Source organism: Haliotis asinina, chromosome 12 (genome assembly GCF_037392515.1).
Source record: "Haliotis asinina isolate JCU_RB_2024 chromosome 12, JCU_Hal_asi_v2, whole genome shotgun sequence".
NCBI lineage: Eukaryota > Metazoa > Mollusca > Gastropoda > Lepetellida > Haliotidae > Haliotis > Haliotis asinina.
Window position 1 is genome coordinate 14,090,891 of NC_090291.1, and position 27,429 is coordinate 14,118,319.

At 39.2% G+C, this 27,429-nt stretch overlaps 1 protein-coding gene across 1 annotated transcript; it reads left to right on the top strand.

Moving 5' to 3' along the window:
• The first annotated feature begins 1,451 nt into the window (after window positions 1-1,451).
• On the top strand, window positions 1,452-21,909 carry LOC137257379 (beta-1,4-galactosyltransferase 4-like). Its single transcript, XM_067794714.1, has 7 exons — window positions 1,452-1,509; window positions 10,606-11,073; window positions 13,203-13,432; window positions 17,399-17,586; window positions 18,258-18,380; window positions 21,059-21,163; window positions 21,690-21,909. Exons 2-7 carry the CDS (start codon window positions 10,857-10,859, stop codon window positions 21,907-21,909), a joined length of 1,083 nt encoding a protein of 360 aa, XP_067650815.1. The 5' UTR covers window positions 1,452-1,509; window positions 10,606-10,856.
• Window positions 21,910-27,429: the final 5,520 nt, after the last annotated feature.

Genomic DNA, 27,429 nt, shown 5'->3' on the forward strand with positions numbered 1-27,429 from the left:
CATAGGTTTCCAGTTGTGCAGATCGATGCTCATGTTGTTGATCACTGGATTGTCTTGTCCACACTCGATTATTTATAGGCCGCCGCCATATAGGTGGAATATTGCTGAGTGCGCCGTAAAACTAAACTCACTCACTCACTCACAATGTCAGCAAATTGCGTATTGTACAGTATATTTCTAAGCATTGTTTGCTAACCCCACCCAATCTTTACCACCTTTAAAGGCCGCCTCTTTTCAACACAAATAAGAGTACTATCCAGACACAACCAAATCCACATCTAGAAAGAATATTTATGATATACGTTGCCCAATCTATACGACCAGACTGATCTAATCCAGATGACATAGTCGGTTTGCTTAGGTAAACCGAAATTATTTTTGGCCAATATCTAATACATGGAGTCTTATAATAAATATAACTATCGTGGTCTTCCAGTTTGCCAAAGCACAACGTTGTTAATTGCATATACAGGTAGGTTACGGATCAATTTGTAATATTTAGACTCTACCTTCTCGTTGGTTTCACTGTGTAGGAAACCCCATACTTCAGCGCCATATGGCAATATAGGTAAAACCATGGATTCACACCTCTTGATAGCAGTATTGATTCGTAGACCTCGAAGTATGTTAACTACTGAAATAATGTTGAACACACTGAACCACTGCTGAAGGTCTGAACTATCCGATCTGATGCTAGACGCAAGGGAGTATCTACTTCATTGTCCTTTAAGGTATGAGCGTCTTCGATTTCAATGCATGTTTTTCACATTTGTTATTCGATGTATGTATGTATGTATGTATGTATGTATGTATGTATGTATGTATGTATGTATGTATGTATGTATGTATGTATGTATGTGTGTGTGTGTGTGTGTGTGTGTGTGTGTGTGTGTGTGTGTGTGTGTGTATGTATGTGTGTATGTATGTGCGGTGTGTGTGTCTATATATACTGCTGTACGCTGAGTAATCTTAGATTTCAATGCAATTTTTTCGCAATTGTTATTCCATGTATGTATGTATGTATGTATGTATGTATGTATGTATGTATGTATGTATGTATGTATGTGCGTGTGTGTGTGTGTGTGTGTGAATGTGTGTATGTATATGTGTGTGTATGTGTGTATGTATGTGTGGTGTGTGTGTCTATATGTACTGCTGTACGCTGTGATGAGAATGCAGAACGTGCAGTAGTATATATATAAGAAGTAGTTTTTCAAATGACAAAATGACAAGGATCTTCTCCTACATGTTTCAATATTCAATATTCAGTGTTTCATATTGAAACATGTAGGATAAGATCCTAGTGTTGAAATTTAAAATAGTCTAACCGTACATGACAGGACAATATGAAAACAGGCTACAGATCGCCAACGACTGAAGGTAGCACACCGTACCACCATACAAGGGACCACGGCGACTTACAATGCCTTTGCCAGTATGTGTTAAGGATTCGGAAGTTACATCAAGACTCGTCACAGTTGTCATGGCCTCACAATGTCGATGAACAAGGTGTGTATTTGAAATATTGATAAAAAGGAAGAATCTGACTTTTAAATTGTACAATTAGGATTCTAAATACGTTTTTATGTGAGGGTTAGTGTTTGTGTCAAAGTCTGGGTTGTGATTTCAGTTTATTGTTGATCATAGTATGTACTGCATGTATGGACATTCATAAATCTAGACATAAATGCAGAACAAAACAAGAAGCCTGATTAACACCAGATGCATGTTCATGTTTTTCACACTGAAATTATTGTTATACAAATGTTTAAAGTTGCATGCATATGACTAAAAATGGTTATACAACTGTGGAGTCTGAACAGGTTAGACAATCTTGTGTCAGTGAAGATTGCTGCATCACCAAGCATGATAGTTTATACTAGACGCTCTGCTTGTTTTTCTCTCTGTCTTGATGTACAGGTACTTTAATATTTGACCACTGCTCAGTTTGGAGAGGAAATGTTTGGCTAAATATTCATGTCACCAAAATTGTCATGGTATGGTGTTTTTTCCGTAGCAACCTCACTGATGTTACATTCCACATATCAAGCTGTGTTAAGTAAGTATTAATCAGTATTAAGTTGTCAGCTGATACAGTTCAGGGAAAGAATTGGACCCAGAGGTGTTCATCTAGGAAATTGTCAGTGGAGTATAACTACCCAAACTGATACACATAAATATTTTCTTGTGACTGCCAGAGAAAATGTATCATTATTATATTTAAGCTACTGTTGTGTCAGATAATGAACATATTCATTGGGATAAGTCAAAGGTGAAACACCTACGAGGGGAAGTCAATATGTTCATAGAACTCGATATAAAACAGAACACAATGGTTGTGATATTGGTTTTATTTTTCAATATAGTCTCCCTGAACCTCGATGCATTTTGCCCATTTGTCTTTGAGACTGTCTATGCCCTTGAAATAGAAGTCTTCAGATTGGTCCCTCAGCCACGCCTCTGTTGTTGCCTTGAGGTCATCATCATTGGCAAATCTTGTTCCACGCAAGTGAGATTTCAAATTGCGAAACAGATAGTAGTCGCTGGGGGCCAGATCTGGACTGTATGGGGGATGGTTTAGTTGTTCGAAGCCACATTGTTGAAGAGAAGCTTGTGCAACACGGCTCTTGTGGACTGGTGCATTGTCGTGGAGAAGCATGACTCCAGCTGTCAACTTCCCACGCCTCTTCTCTTTGATGGCCGCTCTCAATCTTTTCAACAAGTCAGCATAGTAAGCCCCTGTGATCGTAGTTTTAGGTGGTTTATAGTCTATGAGAATCACACCCTTTGAATCCCAGAAAACGGTTGCCATGATCTTGCCAGCAGAAGGTTGTGTTTTGAACTTCTTGGGTGCAGGAGAATGCTTGTGCTTCCACTGCATGGATTCTTGTTTGGTTTCGGGATCCCAGTGATGAATCCAGGTTTCATCCCCAGTAACCAGACGAGCATGAAAGTTATCAGGATCAGCGTTGTAGATGTCCAACAGCTCACGACTGGATTCAACTCTCTGGTGACGATCATGTGCATTTAGGTTACGAGGGACCCATCTTGCGGATACCTTGGACATGTGCAGGTGTTCATGGATCACTGTGCAAACACTTCCATGTGAAATGCCACACTCTGAAGCTATCTCGTCCACCTTTATTCTCCGATCGGACATAATTAAGGGTTGGATCCGGGCAATTGTATCTTCTGTAATGGCTTCAAAAGGTCTTCCTGACCGTGGGTCATCTTCCAAGGAGCTGCGACCTCGCTTAAACTCAGCTGACCATTTTGCCACAGTGGAATATTGAGGGGCTTCCTCGCCATACACATTGATCATGCGTTTGTGGATTTCGGTTGCATTCACACCTTCTTTAGTGAGAAACTTGATAACTGCACGAAACTCAGTTTTGGAGGTTTCCATGATTTGTGCAGGGTAATCGTCTTTTAAAGGCTCTAACTCTCAAGTAAATGCTCGAGGAAGGTTGGGTATCAGTATACAGAGTCACAGATGAATCAACTCAATAATGACACCAATGACAACATCACCAAGGATATATCAGCACCCACTTCTATGAACTTATTGACTTCCCCTCGTAACAAATGTTTAAATTATGGGGAAACATAATTTAAATATGCTGAAGAATTGCTTTCTGGTGGGAGAAACTGTTATGCAAGGGATATTTGGTCCACCAACGCGTTTGCCGTGGTTGGGACCCTGTGTCGGTGGAGGAAGGGAAGGGATCCTGGTGGTTGAGGGCAACAGGGGCCTGCAGAAGTGTTCCTGTTGCTCAATACACCACATTGGCCCTGAATTCACCCAGACGGATGGTTGAATGGGCCCGGTTCAACCAATCGGCTGGTCACGCCAAACCCTGTGCTCCATTTATGTACTACTGCAACAACATTTGGAAATTATAAAATGTGTAAAGACTTGGTGGATTTTTTTTTTATCTCAGAAACTCAATTTGTCTTTTTTTGCCTAGAGTCGTATACCAGAAGGCGGTGGCTCATGGGCCAATCTGGTGGAATTATTAATCTTTTAATTCTTCTGCTGGAGTAAGTCATCCGGGTATCATTTGTGCTGTAAGATGGAGGCCTTACTGATGTTTGCAAGACCATGGGACGCATGATAAATAATCGACTTGTTTGGTACTTGGAAACTAATAACCTCATGACAGATATACAATGTGGTTCCCGTAAAAATAGAAGTACTGTCGATCACTTAGTGCGACTAGAATCATTTGTTAAGAACGCACTAATTAATAAACAGCACGCTGTGTCTATCGTTTTTGATCGCGAAAAAGCATATGACAATATGTAGAAACATGGCATTTTACGAGATTTACATGACTTTGGCTTCCGAGGTCGATTGCCTCAATTTATAGCCAAATTTTTATATCACAGACAATTCCAGGTCCCCGTGGGTTCTACCTTGTCTGATCATTACAATCAGGTGTTCCGCAAGGCAGTATTTTCTCTGCCACTCTCTTCAGCATCAAGATCAACAGTTTATATAAAGTTTTGAACGATTTAATAGATGGATCTTTATTTGTGGATGATTATTTCTTGTCGTGGGAAAAATATGCATACTATTGAAAGGTAACTACAGTTGTGTTTAAATGAAATAGATAAATGGTGTCTTGAAAACGGCTTCACATTTTCTAAATCAAAAACCAATCGTATGCACTTCTGTCGTAAATACAAACCTCATAAAGCCCCCGAACTATTTCTAAGTGGTACCCCAATCAAAGTGGTGGAGGAGGCCGGGTGCTTGGGCCTAATTTTCGATTCACATTTGACCTTTTTGCCGCATATTAGATCCCTTGAATCCAAATGCCTGAAGGCACTCGATTTATTAAAGGTTGTTTCTAATTCAAAATGGGGAGGGGATCAAACTACCCTTCTTCACTTATATAGATCACTGGTCCGATCTAAACTTGATTACGGCTCCATCGCATATGGTGGAGTTTGTCAAGCAACCTAAAACTACTTGATCTTGTGCACCACCAAGGCCTAAGACTTTGTCTTGGTTCTTTTAGAACCTCTCCTATCGACAGTCTATACGTCGAAGCTGATGAGCCTTCTCTCAACCAAAGCCGTATCATTACAATACATTACAAAATTAGCTTCTAATGAGTCTGATCCTGCATTTAATGTCTTTAATCCTCTGTATGAGGATTTGCATAACAAAAAGTCTTCCTTTGTCCCGCCTCTTGGGCTCAGAATTAAGCCATTTCTTGCTGATTCTAGTGCTGAGCTTGAAAATATAGCTCCTTCCCGACTTCTTTCTTCTCCTCCTTGGCGATTGGTTAGGCCACAAGTTGACCTAACATTGACCACATATAAAAACTCAGAAACGAATGAATTACAGTATAAACAAGAATATAATCAATTAAAACATAAGTATAGCAATTATAAATCCTTATTTAAAGATGGGTCCAAGGACGGTGGCGCAGTGGCATGTGACACAGTCATTGGATCCAGAACAATATCGTCTAGATTACCAGACAACAGTTCTATTTTTACACCTGAAGCTAACGCCATACTAAGGGCTCTCAAATATATTCAAATGTGAAAGACACCCTAAACATAAACAGTATATAATCTATTCCGACTCTCTTTCTTGCCTTCAGGCTATTAGAAATATTTCTTGTAAACATCCACTTTTAACTGAAATTATTGAATTGTATAATAACCTTGCTACTGGCCAATACGAAATCGTCTTTTGTTGGTTACCCAGCCACGTGGGCATTTCCAGTAAGGCAATGGCTGATCTCTCTGCTAAGGCAGCACTCAGCAAATCTGTGACACCAACTTCTTATTTCATACACTGATTATAAAGCTACCATTAGAACTTACATCCGTGATCTGATGCAGAAGAGGTGGGACACCCAAGTAGGTACAAATATTACACGAAATAAAACCATATATTGGTTACACCTACTGGGGCTGTCAGTCCAGATTTGAAAAGGTTATTTTACGACGATGCTTGACTGTGTTGAATTCTCCATCACAAGGGATCAGTATTTTACAGTTAAAACAATTGAGGATCTTTTTACCAGCGTTAGGTCTCATTTAATTATTGTTTTTTCAAATGAAATTGGTTTTTTTTGTTGAATTGTGAATAATATGTTGAGTACCCTCAAAGGGGGTTGAAGTATTGTAAAATTATTTTCCTCCTGAGAGGGTACGTAAGTCCAAAAGCATTCACAGTATATTTAAACTTTCCACTGTTCTTAGTCGTAGCTTATGTGTACTTTAAAGTTTTGGCTAGATGTGTCTAAATTGCTAACAGCTGAGGGGATGATATAAATCCAACTTGGGTCCATGCGGTAGCAAAGACACTGTAAGTCCCCATGGTCCCTAGTATGGTGATCTACCTTCAGTTGTTGGCAATCTATGGCCTGATTTTATATTGTATTGTCCGAATAGTGATATTAGTGTTTACTTTCCACGCTAGTTTTAATCCCATTTGTGATATTCTAGATGTTTTATTGTCCTTCGTTGACAGGTTTTTATACTATATATATTTCATTTCAGTATTAAATGTTCTCGTCACGGTATAGCTCAAACATTGCCGATGTGACGTTCAATGTTAACTCACTCACTCACGCATCTTTGTGTGACCCCTGACATATATCACGACTGAATGAGCCTCGATCCCTAGGGGCAAACCTGGGACATGAATGGTAGTCAGGTGCTTGGCACGAGGAATGCCGTGTAGGGAATCAGGGGTATTGACCCTGGATCGTGTAATGCACCCAAATGGCATTTTTAATGTTCACATTCACCGATAAATTCAAAATTAAACCTTCAGTGGCCATACTTACACCGAAATGGTTTTGTATGAAATGCAACGTGTCTTTTTTAAATTCGGTAATTACTATCTAAAAATCAGCATAGATTCAACTCGTTTTCAAACCGGATTCGCTGCGTAAAGGAACATAACCGAAATTGGCACCAGAAACTGAATTCAGTTGGAAATTTAAATTCGGCCTTCGGCTTGCCAGAATCTCTCAGTTATGATCAGATTAAGAGACAACATATACAAATGTTTAACGATTAAAATGTTAATTGGTAATACGAGACAAGAGTGTCCATATCAAAACATAGCCCATATGGATATCCAAAGGATATTTGAATGAAATATTCAATATCTTGTATTGGGCTAGGTTATTGATTTCTTTCACATTTGCGACACATCCTCTTCGCGGTCGTTCCTGACACAGGCAATCTGAAATGGGATTGTCCGACAGTATAGACGAGAAGATGTAGGCTTTGGTCCGAAATCAGGAATAATGAGAACCCGAGATAGAGAGCTTTTTTCATTTTGACAACAAAGAAGCATTACGCCTGGGCAGTAAGTTCAGTGTGGTTTATACAGAAATCCGACAGTTGAGGATGTATGACACACAGAGTAATGGACAGTACTATTGACAGACTGGTACATGATGGCTCGAAAGTCTTTGTACAATGTGGAGGGGACGCAGATTATGAATGAAGTCAAATGAATATGTCAGGTCTACATATAGAATATAGAACCTGTACCTATAATCAGCTTATCGAAGGTGGCCGGTTTTTTTTGGTATAAAGAGAGAATTTAGGACTTGTAAACTGTGTATGCCGTCGCTGCAGCCGATGAATTCTACTACCCGTTTAAATATGAAACTATATTTGAGGCCAGACTTAAATTTAGCTCAAGCAAATATCCACAATTTCCTAACATTACAAAGTACCAGGAATGTAACAGAAATCAATAACGTTGCACAATTCATATGTATGTATAATAGATCAGTGCGTCTGAGGGTGACTGTGTGTGAATATGTATGCCGACTGTTTTGTTTTGAAAATATTAGTGTTTGTTCGCCTAACCTCAGCCCGATCGATCACAAGACACAATGCTTACGAGTATGTACTTGTATGTATTTTTTACTTGGGGTATCAATACAATGAACCGGCTACATGTTACTTGAAGTATATTCTCGCTTCTTTGAAAGACTAACAGCCTGCCATCGTTCACAGTTTCGGGCGCAGTAAAAGCAGAATCAAAGTAACGGGAAAACGAAACGATACGTAATTTAATCTGATAATTTGGTAGATAGTTATGAGATTCAAATAATGGCCACAACTCTTCCCTAACATTTGTTATGAACAATGCTCTCAGTTCATCCTAGAGTCCTAGCAAATACAAAACGTTTCTAAGGCGTTTTCCAGTGGTTTCTAGGGGTATTATTTCAGAGAACGTATAGATAAAGTTTTAAAACGTTTTTATACGTTTCTTTTATACTTTATGAAAACGTTTCGAGTAACGTTATTAAAACGTTACCAAGAAACACATTTCAAACTTCTATACACCTACGTTTTAGAGGACATTACACATTAATCAACGTCACAAATATCTGGAATTAAAATAAGTATTCATTCGTCAATGGAAACAAAAGATGCTTATAATAACATGATTTTTGTACCAAAAAAATGAATTTTCCCATCGCAAATTCACATGACAAAGATTATTGAATCAATAATGGTTTATTTAGGTCTAGACACACTGCTTGTGAAATTCGCGATTTCCCGTCTGTAGGCATCTTCCAAGTAGGCCAATAGGATGCAGCGCCAACAAACTTAACAACAGAGCAATGATCATTGCGGGCTAACAAAGTCATTTGTGTACAATATGAACAGCACGTGTGAGCTTACGCAACCCTGTGGGACTTCATTGTTAGTGATCAGTGTCTTTGAGTGATATTTGTTTACTGTAACAAATTCAGATCTTTAACTTTTAAAAGTTTCCAAATGTTAAGAAGAGATCAAAATTTACATTCATAGATAACAGCTTTTCCAATAAAAGATGTTGCTGAATTATATTAGGAACAGATGAGATGTCAACAAATAAGATTCGTATACAATGTCGTGGTTTTTCTCAAACGTGTATGTACATTATTAACAATAGTTAGTGTTGCATTCTCGACTCCGCGCTTGGAGCTGTACGCTAGCTGTAATGGATCGAATTATTCTGAGACGTTACGGAGCTGAAATTGAATTATTTCATGACAAATGATGTCAAGGCAACTGGTCATTTAGCGCAGCTGGTTTGGGTTTTTTTTTTCGGTGACAGAGATGATTTCTGAAGGTTGCCAAATCTTGGGAATGGTACGACACCAAGAGTATTTGGAAATAGGGTGTCCAATTTGGTCATACGACCAACAATGGGTAGCTGGGGACGAATATGCCCCCGGGTCCACACGGTCCATTAGCGTTATCCAGCATCCACCACGTGGAGGCTGTCCTTCAAGGGTACCTGGATAGTGTCACTGAAGTGATACATGCAAAAGTCCTGCCTTACTTTGGGTCTTGCGCCCACATCAGACCTTGATGACACTGAAGTGCTGCTCAAACCATTACACCAAATCGTTTTGTTATTCTGAGTATTTGTTTTTTATTAAAAATGTGACCATACTTCATGTATCTTACGTAGCTCGATATGTATTACTGTCACCACTTCCATCATTCTCCAGCTGTGTAGAATGGCCAAGCCACTGACAACCAGTTTTGATATTCAGAGTATGAATTTACATCTACATCCTCAATGAGGCATTTCATATCATTTTCAATCCCATGTAAACTATGAAAACATAATCACAGACACATATAAAACATTCAATTCAGACTGCCTTAGTATGTAGTAATGTCAGTCCTTTCTTTAAAATTCGCGTCTTCTTTAACAAGAATGTGGCTATCGTTGACGTTGGAGCACAATTGGTCTTGCATATACAATATACATGAAGATCTATGCTGCTTCGCCTTGGTGCTTCTTTAACAATACGCTTGGACAAACTATGTGAGGACGGGAGATACAAACCAAACAGATTTGAAACATTTAGCTACTGTACAGTGAGTGAGTTTAGTTTTACGCCGCACTCAGCAATAGTCTAGCTATATGGCGGCGGTCTGTAAATAATCGAGTCTGGACCAGACAATCCAGTGATCAATAACATGAACATCGATTTTCGCAAATGGGAACCGATGACATGTGTCAACCAAGTCAGCGAGCCTGACCACCCGATCCCGTTAGTCGCTTCTTACGACAAGCATAGTCGCCCTTTTTTGGTTGCTGAAGGTCTATTCTACCCCGGACCTTCACGCATCAACTTGTACAGTGCCGAACATATGCAATATAGAAGTTGAAATCTTTAGCATCATGGTAATATATATCTATAACTGCTGAATATCCTAAACAAAGATCATATATCATAAACACACGCACACACATACACACACGAGCTCAACTATCGATGGATTGGAACTGTCGAGTCTCCAATATAGATTAATCCGTGTAGAAACGAAAAACTATAGATGCATTGATAGTATGCGTGACTATAGACAGTTCAGTAATTGACTTGCCTTGATAAATGCGCAGCTCAATATATATGAGGTACCACATTTGTTCACTTTGATTTACTGTAGAGTTGTCCGCCCCATCAGACTTGCAGCTTCATTTGAGTTATGTCTTATCTGTTTACATGATCTTGGTTTCAGGTGTCTTCCCATTTACTGAATGAGACCGAGACGCCAACGTCCTTTTATTCATATGTCATAATTCTAAATAATCTTATTTTGCAGGATTTCTGCGTCCCGGAACAACATATAAGGGAATCACTTCAACACTAAACTCCCCTATTTGTGTAAATCTCTTTGCAAACAGTTTCTGATGGAACATAAATTATATTTCATCCTTTTACATTTTCTCCGCTGACGACAACAAACCAAAATTCATACCAATAGACAAAACTGCTCAAGTTTACACCTTTCTCCTGCCCCACAGCAAATGAGTCATTTTGGTTTCTGGGAAGGTTAGCATTTGCAAGGACAATATGGCATCGTGTTTACACAACATAGCAAGGGGATTTCTTCTGATGTCGGCAATTGGTAGTTTCATGACTGTGTCTCTTCTATATATCGCCCACTTTTCCAAACATTTGTCCCATACCTTCGCAATTCATGAAATATGGATGACAAGAGCACAAACAACGCAACAACCATTTGATACAGAGCTGCTTCCTCCCTGCCCGGACAACCCAATAAATATACGTGAGTATATTAACCGTTAGGGTACAGTGCTGTTAAACAACACCCTATCACAAAGACATTTTGCCACATGTTTAAGTGAGTGAATGAGTGAGTTCATATTAAATTTTAACGTCACATCGGCAATATTTCAGCCATATCGTGACGAAAACATTTAACACTGAAATGGAATAAATGTGCATCATGAAGGCCTTTCGACAATGGACAGTAAAGATACTAGAATATAGAAGATAAAATAAATCTAGCGTAAAAAAGTAAAACATTGTCAGTTAAGAAGAGAATGCATTATAAAACACAGACTATAGATTGCCAACAACTGAAGGTAGATTACCATACTAGAACCATAGGGACTTACAGTACCTTTGCTACCTGCATGGACCCTAGCTGGATTTACATCATCCCTTCAGCCGCTGGCAAGTGTACGAAATACTAACTAAAATTAAAATAACAAGAATACTACGATTAAAAACTAGGTAGACTTAACTTTACATCGAATGTTTTGGGGCTTACGCACCGTCACATGTTTAAGAAAATCATATCTAGGTTGTATTCATGTACAGTTTTTCGACCTGTGCCATGATAACTTTCTACAACAGTTTTAATTGTAATTGTGATATCCTAGTTGTTTTGCTTGACGACAGGTTTTTGTAATGTATACATGTTTCATTTCAAATATCAAATATGTAGTTCTTTTCAAGATATGGCTGAAATATTGCCGATGTGACGTTAAATATAATAATTAACACATGCACTCTCTGTGCTATGAAGTGTATTAGTTACATGATGTTTTGAAGAGGTGTACGGGTTCAGAACACCCTTTCTCAACACCGTGTGACGAATTTATTGCCCTTATCATCTTTGAATTTCGCTGATCTTTAAACACTAACAGTCAACCTTCGGCAGAAAGAGACGCAAATGATTTTTCGGCGTGATTTTTCCTGAATGGTCATAAAAGAAGATAATTCAGGGTGGCTTAGTTTGTGATAAATATAACTGAATTGCAGGTTTTGTTAAACGGCAAGTGAAGTGCAGAAATATTTTCTATATTAGTATATTGATTAACGCAAATAAAAAACAATTGTAGACTTTGTAGACTTCTAACTGTACACGGCAGCCGTTTGGCAGTCACATTCCATCAAGTGTCAAGGTCATTACTACAATCCGGTAGTGTGTCACGTGACAGATTGGACGGTGTGCACGTTTTGCACCCACTGGCAAATCTGCCTACACGGTTTTGTATACTTTGGCTGCTGACCAATCAGAATTTGACAAATTTACCTTAAGAGGAATTAGGTCTGATGGCTACGAGTGTTTAAAATGGTCTGACATTCTTTGTGTATTCTTACATGGCATGATATAATTCCTTCTGCATTTCTGCATGGCCATGAATATACCCTATATTCTCCAGGGTTGATATTTAACCCATCTACGGTTATGCACAATGGAAGAAGGGTTGATATAAATCCAGCTAGGGTTAATGCAGGATGGAAGAAGGGTTGATATAAATCCAATCAGGGTTATGCAGGATGGAAGAAGGGTTGATATAAATCCAATCAGGGTTATGCAGGATGGAAGAATTGTTGATATAAATCCAGCCAGGGTTATGCAGGATGGAAGAAGGGTTGAAGTTCCCACGATTCCTAGTATAGAGATCGTCCTTCAGCTGTTGGCGATAAGTAGCCTTATTTACTTTGTATTGTCCAAAAATAGTTTCGACTTTTAACGTATGTGTTAGCTAGTTGTAAAGTACGCAACTTGTAAACATTCCCTTTCCCACTGCGTGTCACGTGTGCAGAATGTGTTCCGACATCCGCTCTGTACACTGAATATGGTCCAATGTATCCACTGCAATGCCGTGCACACTGAACATATTCACTGTTCACATTGAGGTTTGCAGTACCGCTTTTATGTCTCCTCTATGTGGAGAAGACTCTGAAGATGGTTTGATACCCCTCATTGCAAGCGCTACCCCCTCATTGGAAGCAATACCCACTCATTGCAAGCACTACACCCTCATTGGAAGCACTATCCCCTCATTGGACACCTACTATCTGCTATATTTGGACTTTCCGTCCAGTATCAAGAATAAACAGTGCCATAGAACAGGAATCGGATACATCTTCTGTTTCAAGGTGAATCTGTGAAGCTGAACCTCACAGACATCTCCCTGGATGAGTTGCAGACTAAATATCCCTCCTATCCCGGGGACAGATACAGACCCGATGGGTGTCAGTCCAGGCAGCGGTTGGCTGTTATTATTCCTTACAGAGACCGGGTTCAACATCTTGGGATTCTCCTCAACAACCTCATCCCCTTCCTAGAAAAACAACAGGCGGACTTCACGATATTCGTTGCAGAACAGGTAAATAGTGTACTTTCTGTTGTTTATGTTGTTCATCATGAAAATGCATCTGATCGGAAAATGGTTTCTGCTTACTAAGCCTGTCTAAATACCTGGAGGTGACCAGTATGCAAATCGAGCTTCCGTGGCTCTTCTAAACATGCCACTAGGCGGACTTGACGAGACACGTTGAAACGCAAGTAACTTTACATGTATCCTTACTGAACTGACCTTTTGAGACACACGCTCCCTTAGACTTGTGTTCATCACACTGGTATATATCTGACGTATCTGCGCCCAACAGGGCGAAATAGCAGCTGATACAATACCACAATGTGTGATCCTCACTGTAGTAATTTCTTGAAAGAAATTGTATGGAAGAAACTTGTGACAAGTGCCAAGAATTCAGTCTTATTAAGCTATAATCCTTCTGAGGCAGTTTATGAGCACCTCAACACTTTTAGTTTACGCGGTGCCAAAGCCCCTGGCTAGCTGTTCTCGAAACGTGCGTAACTCGTCGATATTTTTAAGCCCATTCTTAACATATTTGTTACGATGAAAGTTAGTTTACGCCGAATTCGTCAATATTCCACCTATATGGCGGCGGTCTGTAAATAATCGAGACTGTACCAGACAATCCAGTGATCAATAGCACGAACATCGATATGCGCAACTGGGAACCCATGTGTTAACTATATCTGACCACCCAAAGCCGTTAGTCACCTCTTTCGACAGGCATTGGTTACAGAAGATCAATATTCTAACGCAGACCTTCACGGGCAGGGAACCAGGAGTAAAACCCATTCGATATTGACGAGATTAACCATGATTCTAAATCCATGCACGGAAAATGGTGGGTTGAAATATATATATATTCACAAGACTATTAAGTTGACAAAACACCGAGGTTATGTCAGAATCGTTAACATTGTGTATTTTAAAGTGCACACTAAAAGTATATCAGACTGTTGTATGTGGACAGCTAAGGAAGACAACTGACAATTTTACCAACGCTTCAATCTGGTGACGGGAAACTGAACCTTCAAAAATAAAATACATTATGACGTGACCAGGCATACAGTAAGTGAGTGAGTTATTATTTAGCGTCACATCAGCAATATATTAACCATATCGTGTCGAGAACAATCTGATTGATATCAGTATGAAAATATAAATATTTTGCTGAAGAACAATAAAATACTAGATTATGACAGATGTATCTTTAATCCACGGGCGGGGTCATTTCAAAATTTTCATATTTTTTTTTTACAACAAACTCTTTAATCCTCGCAGTGACACGGGCGCCTGTGCCCTGGAATTTGTGATTCACTATTATATACATGTACTCTGGGCTGGGGGCCTTTAATACTGATTAAGGTATCTTGAATCTCGAAAAAGGAACTTGAGACACATGGAATTACTATCAAATATCTTCGAGAAATTAAATGATATGCTTCAAGGTATGTAATTTCAGAGGTAGTATGTTCGATTATGTTAATATGCAATGTTAGTTTTTCAAACTATACTCCTGTATCATACGTGGCAAACTTAACTACAGCTCGACGCCTGAATCACCCGTACTTTTAATACTAAATCATGCCATTGTATCCTAATTACGTAGATGGAAAACCATGCATTTGATCACTGGATAGCGGGGTCCCGACTCTATGTACAGACCACCGTGGTGTAGTGCGTTCTTGTATTCAGAACACTGGACACAAATCAGGTGAACGTGAGAAATGTTGGTCCCGGAGAGTCCTTGGATAGGTGACCATGTTTGGCAGTTTAGCTCCTACGAGTTTCAAGGACATCTGTTAAATCTGCACGGAGTGAGTGAGTTTAATTTTACGCCGCACTCAGCAATATTTCAGCTATGTGCCGGCAGTCTGCAAATAATCGTAGACAATCTGGTGAGCATCGATCTGCGAACAAGGAAGCACCTATGCAGTCAGTTTGTTCAGAATTGTCTCAGTTCACCCAGGGTACCCGGAGTCGTATGATTATTAAGCGTCTAGCGCCTCACAGGCGCTTTTGGGTTACCAGGGATAATATTGTCCATCACGTGTTTTATGCGCTTGTACCTGTGACGTGGTGGTCAGCGCTATGATATTTTCATATAGCAGGAGTGAGTGAGTGAGTGAGTGAGTGAGTGAGTGAGTGAGTGAGTGAGTGAGTGAGTGGGTGGGTGAGTGAGTGAGTGAGTGAGTGAGTGAGTGAGTTTAGTTTTACGCCGCACTCAGCATTATTCCAGCTATATGGCGGCGGTCTGTAAGTAATCCAGTCTGGACCAGACAATCCAGTGATCAACAGCACGAGCATCTATCTGCGTAATTGGGAACCGATGACATGTGTCAGCCAAGTGAGCGAGCCTGACCAACCGACCCCATTAGGAGCGTCTTACGACAAGCATAGTCGCCTTTTATGTCATAGAAATATTACCGTGTGCAGCGTTAAACAACAAACATAAATAAAAAAATCTTTAGTAAAAAATCAGGCACGTGACGATAAGAAGGAACAATCCTGCAACTATACCTGCTGTATAATCAGGTTTTTTAAACATGTCAAAGTGTCCTATGCTTGCTAAATCTGTTTTGATCAGTAACACATCATGCATTAATGCATAATATAAGAATTTTTTATGACTTTTTATACAACAGTAAACCCTATTCCGTCGTGTGAAAACTAGACCATATAGACTTTTCAGAAAACGTAGGTCGACGGACTATGAAACCATGCACGACACCATTTGACCTTCATGTGCTTTCCTTGAGATGGTCCTCTATCAATAACGTACTGTAAACACTAACTCAGATAAATGTAGCCAGACATTAAAATGGCACATATTGTGCAATTACAAGTGGAGAGTTTAAATTTACTTTGAGTGCTTTGGGACTTACGTACCCTCTCAAGATGACTGTAATTTTATGTATAGGAGAAAACACGCAACCTAGGTTTCGGTTAGACAATGTAAAACCGGAAGGGGAGGTACCGATGGTTTTACATTGTCTGCCAAAAGGAGAAGTGTTTTCTCTACCATATATAGCGTCAATGATGAATAATTACAATGTATATGGTATTTTAATGAACCTACATATCAATACTTGAAGCACAAGTAAATCTGTTTAATGACTGTAATTATAAAATACAGAATGATAATTCAAACTAGCATACTTCGTCCGCCCCGTGACCGTGTGGTAGAGCGTCTACTCTGAAAGTTACAGTTCTAAGCTTGCTTGGAAAAGCATTTGCACTTTAAACTGAATCTTGAACGATCGTGATTTCAAACACTTTCATACCATTTGAATTTTGAATGTTGACGATCATATCGAGTTAGGAAAAGATGATTTCAAAAAGAAATATCTCGGAAGAGGTGTTACTAACGAAAAGAAAACCAGAGGAAGAGACCTTACTTAAATAAAAACCTAAAATGCGGTTATTCTGGGAAAACAAGAGATCACCCGATACACAGTGAGAAGCACACTTCAGGTTTATATAGTACTTAACATGCCCGACCTCCACCTCTCTTTCTCTCCTTTCTCTCTCCCGCGCCCCCTCCCACACACCCCTACCATCCCCTAGCCCTCTAAGTTTATATCTTCAAATTAGCGTGTGCTTTAAAACTAGGGTGTAACTTAAAAGTACGTAGTTATTTATGACGTCACAACGTTGTGGACTTTACTACCTGCATGGACCGTAGCTGGCTTTACACCACCTCAGCGATTATAACTACAATGTAGTTTCAGCAGCGCATAAATTACGATTACAAACACGCAGTATTAGAAAACCTTTGACTTACATTCCTTCTCAGGTCTGATTGTGAATCTCATCCTGTAGGTTTTGATTCCTGTTGAAGCCTACGTCATTTAACCCTATCTAAATATATCCGCCTGTCAACGAACGGGTGCACTGTATAGGTAGCACTAACCCAATACTTGTATGGGATTTTCCTACGTTGTGTCGTTGACACGTATTCTTTTCTTGTTTCAGGCACCAGGAGGAGCTTTTAACCGAGGTCTAATGGTCAATGCTGGAGTGGAAGCCGCGTTGAAGGTGGACAACTTCACCTGCCTTGTCATCCATGATGTCGACCTCATCCCAGAGATTAGTGACAACTATTACCGCTGTCGGAGAACACCGCTCCATCTATCCACTGCCAATTCGAAATTTGGATATAAGTAGGTGTCCAACTATTAGTAAAGCAGGTCATTGTACATTTAAATTGTCAATAAACACTGGGCTGGTTGGTTGTACAACTTGACCTGGTGTATATCCCGTGTCCGTTCAAGATGATATGGTTTGAAATGATAATCACCTACAATGCATCCATGATCCTTTGAAAGTACTGTTTCAATAGTTTTTCTTGAGTTCATATTAGTGAAACACTACAAAATCACTACAAAAACAGATGACTATCTTCGAGCCCTTTATTTCTCCTATTTAATGTTTTCAGTTATTGATTTCATATCTTGAGGTTAGCTGAGTGAAAAACATCATTTTAAGAGTTCATATGAGAATGCCTTAGAGTGTTTGAACAACCATATATCAAGCTATGGAGATACAAATGTCAGTACTGTGGCCATGCAGGAAAAGCATCACCTGACTATGCTTGATTGCCAAATGATATTACTTTTTTGTACCCTCCTGTCCAAGTCTGTATCTACTTCTATGGTAAGCTGAGACGTTTCAAGGATAATTAAGGATCCCGCCCCAGTCATTTTACGACAAGACATCAGTTACATGTTTTATATTTGAAACAAGAGGATGAATAAATTTAATATGCAGGATGTTATTCAGATTTGCTCCATTAGAAGTATCTGTGTGAAATAACCAGAATATGTTTCGTCAGGCTGCCATATCTAGCGTATGTTGGAGGAAATGTAGCAATAACGGCCACCCAGTACAAGCGGATCAACGGCTTTTCTAACTTGTACTTCGGCTGGGGTGGAGAAGATGACGATTTCGGAAAGAGGTAATTGGCTAAACGACGGCAGTCTATACATAAACAAACTTGAAATCTGGAGTCAATTCATACACATGGTGAGTGAGGTACTATTTAGCATCACATCGGCACTATTGCAGTCATATCGTGACGAGATCAATTTAAATTACATCAGTATTAAAATTAATCAATTTAGAACATAAAAACCTGCCATAGAAGGACAGTAAAACACATATACGAATATTAAAGTAGCATGTAAAATATTTCCATTAAAGGAGATAATATATTTCAAAAGGTAAATTATAGAATCCCAACGAGAGCAGATAGCTAGATAATCATAGACAGACATTTATAACAAGTCGTTAAATTTAAAAAAAAGTAACTAAAAATGACAATACAATATAAAAATAGGCTATAGATCGACAACAGCTGAGTGAGTTAGTTAATATTTAACGTCACATCGGCAGTATTGCCGCCATAACGTGACGAGAACATTGAACATTGAAATTGAATACATGTATATCATAAACACCTTTCGGCGAAGGGCAGTAAAGCAACTAGAATATCATAAATAGCATTAGAACTAGCGTTTGTGACAAAGGATTCTAATCGTACCAAATGATCAATGACACGTTTTCCTGAAACCACACTGAATATTTGTTTTATAATGTTATTCGTTTTAAGATACCAAGCTCGTCTATTATTTACCAATCGCTCCATAATTTTACAGACGTACGATTAGAGTACTAATCACGCTAATAATACTAAGGTAAAAACTTAATCGTAAAACGCACATAGTTACATACTTATTTATGCTTTGAAAAGATAAACTTTAGGATGGTAAAGTACACCTGTCCATAGGGATAGAGTCGTAAAGTATGGCAATGCGTCTTTTGCTTCTCGTGTAACAGCTCCTTTGATGAACACTTCCCATAAAACGTATAAACGCACGAGTGTAAACAAGTGTAGATGTCGGCGCACCTTACATACCACCGCTCCCCATTGTTGGACATGGAACTGACCGATATTGATATTGATATTGATGTTGATATTGATGTTGATGTTGATGTTGATGTTGATGTTGATGTTGATGTTGATGTTGATGTTGATATAATGTCACAAGGATCAGCAGCTCACAAAACTTTCTCCTCTCAACTAACATTTATACACGTTTGATGATAGTTTTGCCACGTACCCGTTTATTTGTATATATGGGATGAAGACATTAACTATTTAGAATCAGTCAGAACTATGTTTGTACTTATGACATGAACAAAACAACCCATGAAGATACTGAAAATAATTCACATGTTGATAACATTAAGAAAATAACCAAGCTAGATACAGATAATAAACCACATATTGGTACATATAACCCGAAGAAAGAACATGAACAGTGAAAAGATAACCAGAGTTTGCAAACAAATAACACATGGTATATCTGTGGGTCATGAGTAACTTTTGTATTAAGTTTGGTGAACAGAGCATATATAGTTTGGGTGATAAGCTGTCGTCAGGTCACCATCAAACACATTTTGTACCAAGTCATGTTTCAATGGAAGCAGCAAATAAACCCCCCCACAATTCTGAAAATAAATTTAAAATTGCAAGAGGCACATGTGTGGGTAATGATTAACGTGTATGTGGAGTTGGTGAACCTAGCACGTAAATCTTAAGATATACGCTCCGGACAATGTCTCGGGGCGGAAGGATGGACGGAATGAAGGACGGACGGACGGAATGGATGTTAAATACTTCGTAGCGAGTGTATAATAAGGACATTTACTTCTGGCAACTGTTCTAAAGTAAACTTTGCAAAATATTCCATGCTGTTTAAAGTTACTGTCAACACATGAACTGATGCATTGTAAAAGAGATTCATAACGTTGAAATAATATTGTCATGAGTCCATTAAATCCATTCTCTTCCCACAGAGCTCGAGGTTACTCCAGTCATATCTTCCTACGTATCTTCCTTCGCAACCTCTGTTCTAATACGGCCCTTTCATGGTGCGAGTGTTCAAGACTAGCGATTGAAGACATTCAGATTTAGTTGTGCAATCAGAGACGTTGTTTCAAGAGTGATCATTCGCAAGATCTCGATTATTTCCGAATGCATCGGGAAAACTTGCCACTACCAGTTTTTGTTTCTACAAACACATCCTGGCGATTGATCCCTGCACTCTCTATTGCCAGTTTCTGATTTTCAGTCAGACATGAAATACCGAATCGTTCCTTCGCACGTTGATAAACCAACTCCATGGGGGTCTATTTAACGCGTGTTCTGATTGGATATTAACAAGGGACATAATTCCTGTTGCGATTTTTTGCCGCACGGGGATTTCTCGATGACCAGGAAATATGACCGTATTAGGACAGAGGTTACGTAGGAAGATATGACAGGAGTAACCTCTGTGGGAGGAGAATGCATTAAATCATGCAAGTTAGTGAAAATTGGTGAATCCTTGACATAACGTTTACCACAACGCAACTGTCCATATATATATATATATATGTGTGTGTGTGTGTGTGTGTGTGTGTGTGTGTGTGTGTGTGTGTGTGTGTGTGTGTGTGTGTACATATTGACTCGGAGCACTCCGTCTGTCATGAAGCTGTTAAACAAGACGAACAGATATTTTCAATATTTGCCTCACGCAATCGATAACAATAATACTAATAATCATGGTAGTATTTTTTTTTTTTTTCTAGAATGGCAACATTTGGTCTGCGAGTGGACAGAAATTCTTACGAGACTGGGCGGTATTATGCACAATCACATGACCGGGATAAGGGGAATCCCCCCAACCCGAAAAGGCAAGTATTTTATTGGGCAACTGAAGTGAGTTTCAATTTACAAAATACGAGTCTTATTCAAACTGATTCGCGGTGTTCACAAGTCAATGAGGAAGTACCTATTGAAGCGTCTGGTATGATGCAACAGTGTTTAACAACAATGAACATACAGCACTTCCTTCTACAGTTGATGTTATGACAGACACAGCCAGGGGGAATGACCAATAAAGGCCATAAATGTCATATACGGTAATTAATGGGAGTGACAAACGGGAACAGGGTAGCTGACAAAGTTATGGTGATTTGCGGTAGTGATAAAAATTACGAATGCAGACTGGATAATAATAACTAAATATCATATGGCCTGACTACATAGTTTTTGGTCTCTACAAATATTTGGACATGGCTGTCCTGAAGTAGACACTATAACACATTCACTATAACAACATGTAAATTATAAAAAAAACATGTCAACATAAGACAGAAAGAAACAACAATTATAATATCACAGACATGAATATAAAAAATGTATGTATACGTAAAACAGTTTAACAGTAGAAGACGAAACAACATTTAGAAAAAAAACAGGCACTGCAACAGACTGCCAAGAGGTGACGGTTCATCACCATGCTAGAGGACATACTGGCTTCCAGTACCATAGTGGCTTCCAGTACCATAGTGGCTTCCAGTACCATAGTGGCTTCCAGTACCATAGTAGCTTCCAGTACCATAGTGGCTTCCAGACAGTACATTTGCATCCTGCATAGACCCTACTTGAATTTACACCGCCCGTTAGCTATTAGCGATTTTTGTTTTACAAATGTGGCCATAAATTATAATGACATATACTCTACAGTTAAAGACGGTGGTATGTTTTAAATGACTTTTGGGACTGAACTACCCTAACGGGAGGACAATGTACCCGTGTTTGTTTGTTGCTTTTTGTTGTTATATATGTCATGTAGCTCTACTCACAGGACATAAAGTCTCTAGAAGCCCTAAGAAAATTAATGATCTTCGAAAAATACCATTTGTACATTTCTTATGATGTTTACACATTTGTACATATCTTTTTGTAGAGACATCTTGCTTAGGAAAGCGGTCGGACGGCTGAAAACGGATGGGCTGCACTCTACACATGTCAATACCACAGTATCTCACAGAGGGGTTGCCACGGTTCTTACAGTTTCCATAGATACACAATTCTATGCAAAGAACACCCGTTAATGATATTGTCACTACTTTCTGTTTCCACGAAATGCATCCGGTCAGCGATATAATTTAAGTCGATGGAGGTTACATAAGATATTGGCACGGTTCTTATGGTTTCCATAGGTACAGAATTCTATGCAAGCATCGCCGGTGGACGATATTGTGACTACATGCGATTGTCACGAAATACATCCGGTCAGTAATGAAATCAAAATGGTGGAGGTTACATAAGATATTGGCACGGTGCTCGGTTATTGATTTCATGAGTAAGTTCGTGATATCGGTAGTATATTTTCACCCGTCTTGTTATGGGATAACAACTTATTTCAATAGAATGTAGAATTCCTTAAGACAGTGATCAGTCAAGGAGATGTTTCAACATTTATTGTGAAGTCAAGAGTGTTATCCATGAATACATACATTTTGATGAAGCATTAGCATCTCAAACGGTAGAGCTTGTTTGTATAACAGTTACGATAGTTCTACTTTCAAGTTAACATCATATAATTATCATAATCAAGAATCATTCATACAAATCATTGTGACACATGACTCAATTATGCTCAGTCGGATATCGTTTTATGGAACATACATAAATGATATTTGACACTGAAGCAGTCAATATTCACAATAGTTCACTAATGGTGCCCATACTTGTACACGATGCCTTAGTGTTCCATGTCAAGGGAACTGTTTTTTTCATCCATGAAATTATACTGTGCTTTTCTACGTTCATTCACAGATTGGCTTCGTTTGCAATATTATTGTTATTCAAACAAGGTTGTACAATCGACTAATTTTTTTCAATAATTTAGCAAACAAAAGGAAAAAAATACAATTCAATGTATTTTTACTTACATACTTGTTACATCGAATAATTAACCTGTGGGCGATTAGGAAACAAACAATAAGTCTGCCCTATTGTTTATACTGCTGTCAATCAGAGCTGACTTTGCTCTGCGTTGTAAAGTTGCTATTAACTTAGTTTAGTTTAGTTAATATTATATTTAACTTCGTGTTTAATTGTGTAAATTACAAACGTACGGCATTCTTCCGTTATTATTTAAAATCAAGGTTGAAAAATAACAGTCGATGAAAATGTAGGTACGTTTCATATGGGCATACGGTAACTATCGGGAAATGGTGATAAGGTCTTCGCTGAATTGCATTGCATTGCATTGATAATTTCTTTCCCCGCTATTACAGATGATGCGGCGTTATATAAGCAGACACCTCGTACTGCACTTACATGATACACATTTCTTCGGTAATAGACAGTATATCATATCTGTGTCCATGTCATGCTATGTTTACGACACTCGTGCCTAAATGGCGGTATGTCCCTCGTCCCCCTTCGGGAAATGCCAACAATTCAGCATTTGTGTCGTAAACTAGTATGGCATGATCACTCATACGATATTCAGTTAAATTCGACAGAATCATGTACCATTTAAAAGTGGAACGAGGTGTCGTGTTATTCTCCACAAGTACACAATCAGTAACAACTTGGAAATCATGCTTACATGCTTAACGATGTTCATGCAAATACACTATATACATGATATTGCCACTTTCTAATTTCTACTAACGCCCCCCGCCAAAGAAACGCACGCACGCACGCACGCACGCACGCACGCACGCACGCACAGGGGGTGTATCAGGTGCAGCAATCTGCCCAACACACCACTTCACCAACAGTGGTTGAATGGGTCCGGTACAATTGCATTCCGAGCCCTTTGCACTACGTTTCATGGCTCTGCTATTATCTAGCTTGGTTTTATTTGTACACAATGTTGACATGTTTTGCGTTGTGTATATACCACACAGTGTTTAAAAAATTCATGCCAGACAGTCGGAATGGTAACTTGAAAATATGACCAGTCCGGATACAAACTTGCCTGTCCTGGTTTCAACAATGAAAAAAACGAAAATAATCAGGTTTCTGAATGCTGTCTTTATGCTGCATGTAAGCTACATGGCCTAGTTCATAAGTCTGTTTCATCTTCTGCCTCACAGTCACAATCAAGATCGGACAAATCTGTGTCATTGTCTGAGTTGGCAGTGCAACGTTTTTCAGCTGCAGGAACCTCATCATCTGCAGCTAAATGCTGTTGATACACAACAGCACCCTTCAAAGTTTTTTGACCTGGGTAAGAAGTCAGGTCTTCTCTGATGATTTTGATTCAGTTTGAACCTGTCTGCTGTTACTATGAAAAGTATACTGTTAGCCAGTTAGGCAACTTAAAAATATCTACCAGACCAACGGACAGTCGGGTAGGTGGGAATTTTAAACACCAATATATATATATATATGTCCGGAACAGTCTGTTTTCATCTCGGACGGTCTAATTTCAAAAGTTGCCAGTATATATATATGACAAGATACCAGTGATTGACGCCGGTGGGCCAGTCTGCTAGAATATTTTTTTATATATTTTATCTGCTGGAGATTTCATCCGGGTATCCCTGGTGCTACAAATCGGAGATCATGACAATGACAATAAAAAGAATGAATCAACAATAACAGAAATCTGGCAATGTTTTCTTGTTTCTGACCCTGTTCATACGACACCACATACGTTGACCCTTTTTACTGGGTGCGTTGCAAACAAGCAATCGCTAACAAGCGATGTACAACCTGACAAAGGACCTGACAACGGATGAGGTCGCTTCGTCCTCAGACCAAATTGGCGGAAAAATTGAATTGGAAGGCTGAACAAACGTGTTCGACAGCCAAACTGGCAAGAACAGCTTACATCCCAGCATCCTACGTTTGTTCCACTGGTTCAATGTAGATGCGGACAATCATAAATTCATCACTCGTCATCCCGACTCTCCACATACCTTCTTCATTAGGGCCAGGCGAGCAAATGGTAATCGCTCCACCATTTTTGGAAGTGCGATAAACGCTTCGAGCTGTTGCAAGCCCAGATTAAGCGATTCATTGGCTTACGCACCCATTATTTCAAATTGGTCGTATGGCATTGCAGGTGAGGTTAAGAACATCAAGTGCCTGGGTTCAGTCTCTCTATTAGTTGAATGCAATAGAAAACAAACTTCCAACCTATTGACAAACCTTTCCAGGCATCACTGTTTCAGTCACTTCCCAGGAACCGTGAACACCTGCAAAGACATTATAAGAGACAGAGACTGTTTTTAGCTGACATGTCAGAACTGGACATTGTATCGGAAATGAAAGATCAGGGTGTGACATATGTTAAACGATTTACCACCCGCAAAAACAACGAAACGATTTCCATAAACACATGTTTATTTTCATTCTCACCTCTAAGTGTCCCACAGTCCGTTAAAGTATGTTAAAGTAATATCACAGTTGCAGTCTATATCCCAAATCCAATTAGGTGTTTTCTTTGCCAAAACTATGGTCCTAGTGTTAACACCTGTACAAAGTCAGTGACATGTGTTAAATGTAGTGAGACGTCTCGTGTACAAGAAGATTTACTATTACTTTAAATGCACAAACTGTTCAGGCAATAACTCATCCTTTCTTCCAGACACTGTAAAATATGGCAAAAGCAAATGGAAATAAAGTTATATTCACTGTAAACATTAGCTTTGTTCATGATAAAAAGATTGTAAGGTGAATAATACCGACTGAACCTATACATCCATCCTCAGACTACCTTTGAAAACAATGCCTAAATGTACACTTTGTAAATTTCATGTCAAACTGACCTCACAGGGGTGAAAACCGACAACCCAGATCCTACGTCTAACCAATCTACTGAGACTTCAGTTAACACTCGGGTGCTGTTTACAGTTCAGGATGAAGAACATACATTGCAATAATCTGCAAAACAGACTAGACCTGAAACAATTTTGAAGCAGCAAAGTACTGTTAATCCAAGAACACAAAATGGGAAAAGACTGGCAGACAACCCAAGCGTTCTGAAAGTCGTATAAAATTATTCAATAAATATGGTTCACTCGAGGACATGGATGTGTCAGAAAAAATCCATCCCAGGGCACATAGATTGCATTCCTAAAGTGTGAGCGGTAGACCCCTATCAATCCACCTAAAGAACTACTGCTATTAGTCCAGTCAAACAACATGATTACATCGGCATTCTGTTTGCAAGAAACATACAGGCAATTTTACTTGACGTCAGTTTACTGCCTATCATTTTCTCTTCTGGGTGACAGAGCCACTGAATTATCTTCTACCCTTTTGTGGCATGATGTTAATCACATCCGTGTTGCGCTTAAAACTAATCTCCACTTACATTATGCTCTCTGTATAGTCCGCCTTCATCGGCACTTCAACAGACTGATCTTCAAACATTCCATTCTATCGACAAAACATTTGGGAACTAAGAAAATGAATGCAGCATAATGGAGGTGAAAGGATGCGTTACAGTAGCGTTGCACCTGAACGCTACATCCAATGACAATGAAATTCCACATGATGCATTACGAACACGTGATGGAAGCACCACAGTAAACGTATTGGAGAACACAATTACGGATGTATTAGAGTTGAACACGTCCTGCAAAATACCTCCGAGGCAGTATCCCACTGAAAAAAAACAAAATGGAGAATTGTGGGGGTGAAAGCTGGGGGGTTTGAGAGGGACATCATTGTGTCAAGTTGCCAGAATATTGGATGGATCAAAAAGTGTGATTTAAAGTACCGTCAAACAGGTGGGGTTGCAATGGAACTTTGGCGTGGTAGACCAATATAAACGACACCACGACAGGATCATCTCAATACATTAATGGCCTCAGGCAACTGGTTCAAAATCAAACTTCACATTCAACCGTTCAAAACCGGCCTTTCAAGGGTGTTACCCTTACAACTCACAATAGGCGCCAAAGATTGGCATGGGCTAGGCAGCATCATGGACGGACTGTGCGCCAATGGCGTTACATCATGTTCTAAGATAAGTCAAAGTTTTTGCCTCAGATTCACAGATGGCAGAAAACGTTGTTGGCGCCATGGCAGTGAGTGGTATGCCAGAGCGGCAGTTACTGACCATGATCTGTATGGGGAAAGTAGCGGAAGACAGACAGAGAATGTCTTCACTGACATGTTGAGCAGCTGATGTTAGAAGCGA